Source organism: Morone saxatilis, unplaced genomic scaffold, assembly GCF_004916995.1.
Source record: "Morone saxatilis isolate NCDOM2014 unplaced genomic scaffold, NCSU_SB_2.0 Contig19, whole genome shotgun sequence".
NCBI classification, from domain to species: Eukaryota; Metazoa; Chordata; class Actinopteri; family Moronidae; genus Morone; species Morone saxatilis.
Genome location: NW_023339751.1, coordinates 18,812,600 through 18,820,912, shown reverse-complemented (window position 1 = coordinate 18,820,912; position 8,313 = coordinate 18,812,600). Strand labels below are relative to the sequence as shown.

Here is an 8,313-nt window from a genome sequence, read left to right as displayed (position 1 = left end):
ACACACAGAGAGAGAGAGAGTCAGCCTCTTTACCTGCAGAACATAATTCCTAAAGTGGCCTCCTTAATGAGTTTTCCCTGCCCAAGCTTAGATTCATTGATAAATGGCGGCGTTATCGGCGTGGCTGATCTCTGAATCCATTGCACCACTAATTTGTTTGTTGAACATGGCAGTTAAAGGAGATTATTGCGTTATAGATTTATAAGAGGCAGTCCCCCTTTCTCTTCCTTCTCCCAAAGCTTATTTATTTATCAGAGGAAGATGAGGAGGTGGAGGCCTTTGAATTATTTTTCTGGATTCTTTAAAATACGGGTTTTAAAATACACACATTAAACAAGCATATTCATGATTTCAAGGAAAGTTCCTTTGCTACACCCATAGTGTGTAACATCGCAACATGCAAAAGATTCACAAGTTAACATTTGTCTGGTCACCAGCACAGTACATGCTTTTAGAAGTCATCATGCTTTACATATAATTCTGTACTGTAATCTCTTGTTATTTATTGGTTACTGATATATGTACAAAAAACCTGTATTAGCTGATTTACTGATCTAATTTTAAACACCATGGCTAAAAAATATGCTGCGTTCAGGTTCACCAGTGTTCAAAGCGTGAAGTATTAATCCTCATGACAACACCAAAGAGCAACACAACAGTTGACCTCAGTTTTTGAGATGTAACCCCAGTAAGTAAACACCTAAAACCTTTTGTGACACAGTAGCAAAGGGTACAGGAAGAGGCAAGCATCGGACTCTCACCGGTGACAAAAGGTGGTTGAGGCCTCATGTTGTGAGTAATGGATGAGGAGGAGTTTGTGTTCTCTTCTGCTGATCTGTGTAACCCACAGGAGGGCAAAGATGGAGATGAACTCACCATCAGTACCATCAGTGATGTTGTATTGTTTTGTCCCTCACTGGATCCCAGCTTCCGTACCAATGCGCACACACACACATATACACATTCAATCACAAAACTACCCACCCTGCATGTCTCTTTTTTCCCCCCCAGCCAAAGCTAATTTGCAGAGGCGTGAGTGTGGGTAATGCCACTGCCGTTTCCATGACAAGCTAAAGCCAGCGCTTACACCGCATTATGCCCCTGTGTTACACGTTAGGCGAGCAAGCGGGCGGGTGGGCACACTGCAAGCTGGCACAGTCACTCGTTTGTCTGCTGCCTCCTCCAAACTGTGTTATTTCATGATGTTTTTCTTTTTTTTCAGTGAATGGTTTTTATTTCAATTTCAAAGCCTTGCCTGTCCTCTCCTGTTCTGCCTTTTTTTTCTCTTTTCTTTTTTTTTTTGCTGCTTTGCATGGTTATGCCTGTGGAGCAGAATAGGCCTTGGAAGCAAAATGGTCCTGGACAAAGAAACCGCTTTTCCTGATTTTTGCATTTTACATCTCAGTAGCCAACTGCCGAAAGGCCCTCTGTCTTGGCCCGCAGGTTCACTGCTAGATGGGAAGCATATCTGCTTCTGAGCAAATCACTAGCAACCCCCCCCCACCCACCATCACCATCATCATCATCATGATTGGATGTACATATTTTCCCACTTTGTTATATTACACAAAGCTGTGACATGAAGATTTGTTAAAAAATTGGCAAAAAAACTGTCCAATATTGTCTGGCAAGGTAGCATAGCAGCAAGTGCCTTGCTCAAAAGTAGCAGGTTCAGTCTGTCACATATTCATCCTCCCTGCGAGCTCTCAGGTGTAAAAGGTTATCATTCTCTCTCCACCTGTTCACACACATAACATGAAGCCCTGACTTAACTAAACAGTGTCTACATGCGCAGTCACACATAAACGTGCACACACACTTTCTCTCACGGTTCTCTTTGGAGGCAGCCCCTCCTCGGTTTGATTACAACAGTAATGCGATCTTTCCTTTGTATGTTAATGTGTATTATTTTTCACGCTACATTCGCTCTCCTCTCCTGCACCAGCCTTTTGCTGCCCCCCCCCCCTATTGTTCCATCCACTCCACATCTCCATTTACATAATTGAACTTTTGATTGGACTTTGCTCCCTCCCTCTGCTCTCATGCAGGCAACGTTTGAAATCCGAAGCATAATTTCATGGGTAAGATGTCGCGAGGCGATCATTCCTCATTCTTTTTTTTTTCGCTGTCTTTTTCTAATGTGAAGACGTCGGACATGGAAAGCCCAGATTAAACAAATTGCTTGTTTTGATTGAAGGTGCAATTAAATAATTGAGCACGTTGGTAGTTGGAGCCCAGCCAGTCAGACGGGCACTTTCAGTAGCAGGATGGACAGGCCACTTAACCGCACTAACCTTTATCCTCTTAAATGTGAACAGGTATTCATGTTTTTCAAGTGTGTGTGTGTACATCTTGGATAAGAGCTGAGTGTTACCAGGTGTACTTTTTCTAAATTGCGTCAGTATGTATGGTTCTGTGCATTCAGTTCAGTATGTCTGTGTATTTGCCTGCTGTTCAGTATCAGTACATTGGATAGTATGCGTGCCCTTACACTGTACACTGGTGTCATTGGAAGTGAGTGTGTGTGTGTGTGTGTGTGTGTGTGTGTGTGTGTGTGTGTGCTCGCACATGGACTTCTCCTTTTTTTTGCCGTAGGCTCCTTGAGCGGATTACAAGTTTTAAAGAGTATGAGATTCAACACCTCCTCAAATCTGACACACTCTGACACTGCTTTGAAGCCATGAAAGTGAGATTGGAAAGACACGGAAGCTCTTTTCTTTCCACAGAGTCGTAGGTTTATGTCATTGGGTTGAGGCCAGTTAAGTTTCCATTGAAGCGTCATGCCCCAGAGGGAGAGACAAAACTGCCACTTAAAGAGTTTCACTTGTATCTTTTTTATGACTCTGAAAGGCCAGTTTTAATGACCTTTATACTCTTTGGTCATTTAATTGTGTATAAAGCTGCGTAATTTTGTTTACATTTGTCCATTTTCATGGAGGCCAACAGGGTGACCCAGCAGTAGACTGTCAGATTAACACCCCAGAGTTTGCAGTTATCCACTCTTTGCCTGTCTTACAACCCAGTTGTTGAGTACTGTAACAGTAAAATAATTATTTGCAATAATCCGTATAATTTTTAATAACTTTGTTTTGATATAAGATACAAAAAAAACAAGGCAGACATCATTAAGATAATAATTGTTAGTATTGTAATCCACATATACTGCAATATAATTTTCTAATAATGTTAAACTTAACCTATGTTCCCTACCCGGTCCTCACCATGTATAATGTTGGTAATGAGAGATTTACTTTCAGTTATGGTACTGTTCACTTACAGTAAGTTAGTGGATGTTTGCTAAGTTTTCTCTAAAAGGTATTTTAAATTACTTCTGCCCTTACACAGTACAGTACATATTGGCATATTGCCCAAGTCTAAAAGAAACAATTTCCAACCCCGCTACAGAATTGTTCTTTTGCTTAAGACCTAAGATCGACCTGTGACAATTTTCTAATTTTCCATATCACGGTTCATCCGCTTTACCATGATCTCGAATCACATCCCTCCTCCTAAAATCACATTGCTGACACCAAAAATCCTGCTCCTGACACCAGGACCAACAGGAACCTGGATGCTTCCATTCCCAGGTTTCCTCCTATCTTGTCATTCAGGCATTGTAGTGAGCTTAACCCCCCTTCTTTCTCTCTCACATCCTTTTCCCTTCTTCTATTTTTTTTTTCTTTCTTTGCCCCGTCGGATGTATGTTGTTGACACTGAGGCATCAGGAATAATGGAATCTCTTGTCAGTGGCTTGTATTTTTCGCCCAGGCTGTTAGGGCTGTGTATAATAGTAGCAGAGGAGGAGGAAGAGGGGAGGTTATGTGCCACTGATAGTAATGAAGGTTGCCTTTTCATTTTTTAATATGGAATGTTTGTGGGCCGAGGCAATGCTCTCCGCTAATCCTACCCCCGAGCTGAGCTGGCTACATGGCTGTGTCAGTGTTACACACACACATCCAGTGACATTCACACAGACAGATAAAAGACACACACACACACAAAATACATATATGTGCACACCTTCCTTTAGGCAAGACAGCAAACTGTTTGATAAGTCAGGGTGCATTTCTGCTCCTCATGAAAATTTCACTCCTCCCGTGTTTGTGTCTTAAGGAAATGCAGCCAGGTCCTGTAAAAGAAGATATGGTATTTGTTCAATATTTGATGGATGTGAAAGCTTGAGAGCGTAGATGCATTTGTAACCCGTTATCTGGAAAGAGCGTAATGGAACAGTCTGGGCTGCCGATTGAGAAAATTACATCAGGTTGGGTTGTGATGAACATGGGGTCACTGCTAGTCACACGCCGGTGTTGGTGGAAGAACTCCATGTTGCTTCTAAAAACTGGTTCGTCAGGAATGAAGAAAAGAATCACTCTCATTGACACATTGATTTTTTTTTTAAATGACAGTTTAAAAGAGATAATTAAAACACTTAAAGTTGAGTAAGTTGACTATTAAGGTGTCAACAGCACAGTATCTTCGTCCTTTGTTTAACCTTTTTACAGTGCATTATAGTGCATGTTTACTTGTGTGTGTGTGTTTGTTGTCTGTTGGCTCAGACACCTGCATGTTAATAGGTGGGGGTGGGTGAGTGTGTATGAGAGAGCCAGCCCCTAAAGTTTGTGTGTCCCACTGTTTTTCTTTTGTTGTTTTTTTTCACTGGCCGTGTTACACAGGTGTGTATTTTTGTGCGTGTGTGTTTTCCGCCGGCTAGGGTACAGGGTCTGCGGCACTGGAGTGTGCTGTGTGTCTAATTGCTTTAATAGCACCTGGTCTCTAATCCAAGGTAATTAGGGCGCTCAAATTAGACAGCTACTTTCAACCGTCACTTGAAAAAGCAGAAAGGGAAGGCCTGGAGGAAGACCACTCCACACTGAAACTCTACACACACTCACACACACACTCACACTCTCTCTCTCTCTCTCTTTTAATGACACACAAAAACAGTGGCAAAAGAAAGGACAACTGGAGAAACAAGTTTAATTCCATCAGCCAAGAGAGATATGTGCTTGTTTACTGAAAATGTAGAGACATGTAAATCTTGCCTTTTAGGGTCTTTTAGTTTAAATACCTACATTATGTTAGATTAGTCAGTGATATGTTAATTATATTGAAATTATTTGATAGGGTCAGAAAACAATTCTTTGTTTGCATTGACCTCTGTCATACAGTAATAGCAACCACGTTATAATGGGCATTTTTTTCCTTCGTTTTTATTTTTTTCTCCTCTTCTTTTTTTAATTCTTTTCTTCCATTTGTTTGAGTGGCACGCAGGCATTGTCTAGGCCGCCTAAAACGTGTCTGGAGAAGCTATGGGGAAAGGTTAAGGCCCTCCTTTAAAGCCGGAAATGTCAAGTGTCCGCCCCTCAGGCTCTCGCTACCGTCTCCCTGTGCTGAGTCTGCCGTAGGGGCCTGCATGACTCACACATACGCACACACACCCACACATACACACACACACTGGTGCAAAGGTTAGGAGTTGCTATTAGAGATGGCCTCCAGTCCCTTTCATCTGGTTTGGCCCTCGTGGCATCTCAGCAGGCTTCAGGCTCGTTGGTCACAGGTTAAATTACAACAATAGAAGAGTAAGAGACGTCCAGGTGCTTATGGACTTCTGCTTAACTGACTAATATTGCTTTAGTACCACTCTTTTGTTTATTCCTGTTGACATTACAAACCAGTCATTTTTTAGTGTCTTACAATTTCTCAACAGCAAGGACAACCAAACATCAAAAGGATGACAATCTTAATCAGACAATCTTAAAATAAGGTTGGGATGGAAAATTCAGAAGCGTGGTTTGACACTAGGTCTCAGCATTAAGCTGAAGCACATCTCTTCAAGTCAGCACACTATTGCCTAATAATACTGCTTACTCAAATTTGTAATGACAATTTTGCCTTGGCTCCCATCAGTTCTGCCGCTCCCCCTGTTCTTGTAGTGGCAGAAAGCCACCAACAGAGGGGGTTGGTTGGCCACCACAAGCCTTGTTACAGAACTGAGACTCACATTGGTGTGAGCTGTGTTTTCTCCAGGCCTTCACTGTGTGTTTTAAAAAACTCTTTGTAGTGGTCAATATCAGGTTGTGTAAAACTAACACTTCTTCGTTCACTTTTCAAAAAGGTTAAGTAAAGGTTTGATTTGCATAACCATCTTGTGCGTTACGATCAAACATTACCTGGGGAGATTTCCTGTTGCTGTTGCCATCTAAGCCAATATCGTGCAAGAAGGTACGCTATCAGAACAGAGTAAAAAAAACAGCTAATCTGCAAGGCTGGAGTCTGGTAGCATTTTCAGTTGTATTCACTAAACAGAAGGTCTTAAATATGGTTCAGTAAAGCAGATTGAATACCATTTAACAATATTATACTGTATATTTTCCTAAATGTTCATGTTTACTGGAATTCAAATTTTCATCCTGTTTTGTGTATTGATAATATAGCCTTTTATAAGTCAAATTAATCCTGATCAAACTTAGACACCCTGCTAAAACATATTGTGTCATGTGAGAAATATGTCTTATTTCTCATATGTTAATGTGATTTATTGCATACAATAGTAATATGCATTTGGAGTTTGAACACATTTTAAATTCTTTTTGATCACTGGCCTCTAATGAATTTAATCAAATCTCAGTAACATTTTGCCATTTCTCTCCAAAATGATCTGAGAGAATTAGCCCATATCTGTCGCTCCATAACCAGATTAGTGAATGGCCAAATGAATAATCAGAATAGCTTTGGTTCTGCTGGCCGTCGGAGGAAGACCAGTGTCTCCATGCCACCAAGGATTTGTGGGATTTGGAGTCTGGGAGAGGAAAGGCTCCTAATGGTGAAAGCTTTCAACCCAGATAAGACTTCAAAGGCGGAGCTAATTAATAAGATGTTTACATTATCCACGGTCATATGCTGCTTTGTGCATGACCCTTCATTATGGAGTGTGTCTGCGTGTGTGCGTGTATGTGCATGTGTGGGCTTATTGTATGTCAGTAAAGCAAACTAATTGGATGGGTGGAGGTTGCTAAGTAAAACATTTTATTGAGAAATCAACAATGAAAGGAGCTTAGACGTGGAGGAAGGGGAATGGCGACGTGGCCGATCTTAAAAATGTAACCAGTACTACAAACCCAAATCTGTGCAAATCACCATGGGTTTGGAGAACAGGTTTAGTATTCTCTGATACCAAAAAAAACATTAAAGGTCTAGTGTGTAAGCTTTACGGGGATCTATTGGCAGAATATGGCAGAAATTGAAAATAATATACATAAGTATGTTTTCATTAATATATAATAACCTGAAAAAAAAGAATCTTAGTGTTTTTGTTGCATTAGAATGAGCCTTTCATATCGACAGAGAGAGCAGGTCCTCTTCCATGGACTCCGCCATGTTTCTACAGTAGTCCAGAATGGACAAACGTAGTAATAATAGTTTCTCCTACACATTTGATTGAGGCGAGCAATCCCACCGCTACATGCCACTAAATCATCCTACACACTGGACCTTTCGAGTCACTTCTGTTTTATGTTAGATTGCCTTAGGAAATTAAGTGCTTTTTCATTGTGCGTTATTTATTTTTAACAATCAGTACTTACGTCCTTAAAGTATGTCATTCACACTTTTGAAAATCCACACTGATGAAACGTGTGTGACCCCCAAAACAGGTCTAATTAATGAAATGGATATTGACATGTTGCATTAATGTGTAATAAGGTGTTATATTTTAAAATATTAATTTAAAATAATTTCCTCTTTCCTCCTCCATTGTCAATACTTCCCCCTCTGACAACATCTAATCACGCCCCTTTAAAACCCTCCTTCTCCTCTTCCTCCTCTCTGCCTACAGCCCAGCCCCGTCCCGAGCCCGGTCCTGGGAGGGAAACCCAACGCGAGCCAGTCTCTGCTGGTCTGGTGCCGTGAGGTCACCAAGAACTACCGTGGGGTGAAGATCACCAACTTCACCACCTCCTGGAGGAATGGGTTGGCCTTCTGTGCCCTGCTGCACCATTTCAGACCTGACATAATGTATGAAACACACAACAAACATGCATAAAAAAAATCCTTCTTATTTCTTATTGTTCTCATTTGGCTCTGCCTGCCTTCATAATTTGGTAACATATTTGCACAGTTAACCTGTCATCAGGTTCGAATTCCATGTCCTCGTATCCATCATTCCTGTCAGTGTGTTTGATTAAGATCACAAGAACATTACAGTGTACATATGTACGCACACACTCAAGCTGTCATTTTCATATTTGAATACAGAGTTGCATGTTTGCCACCATCACTTATCTCTTTGTTCGTGTGTGTGTGTGTGTG

At 41.1% G+C, this 8,313-nt stretch overlaps 1 protein-coding gene across 5 annotated transcripts in view; it reads left to right on the top strand.

Annotated features, from left to right (window-relative positions):
- ehbp1 (EH domain binding protein 1) overlaps positions 1 to 8,313 on the top strand; it is a 150,123-nt gene that overhangs the window by 59,855 nt on the left and 81,955 nt on the right. For all 5 annotated transcript variants that reach the window (XM_035663568.1, XM_035663567.1, XM_035663565.1 and 2 more), the window contains exon 11: positions 7,841 to 8,019. In XM_035663568.1, the coding sequence (XP_035519461.1) occupies positions 7,841 to 8,019 (179 nt within the window). The remainder of the gene's footprint in view (positions 1 to 7,840; positions 8,020 to 8,313) is intronic.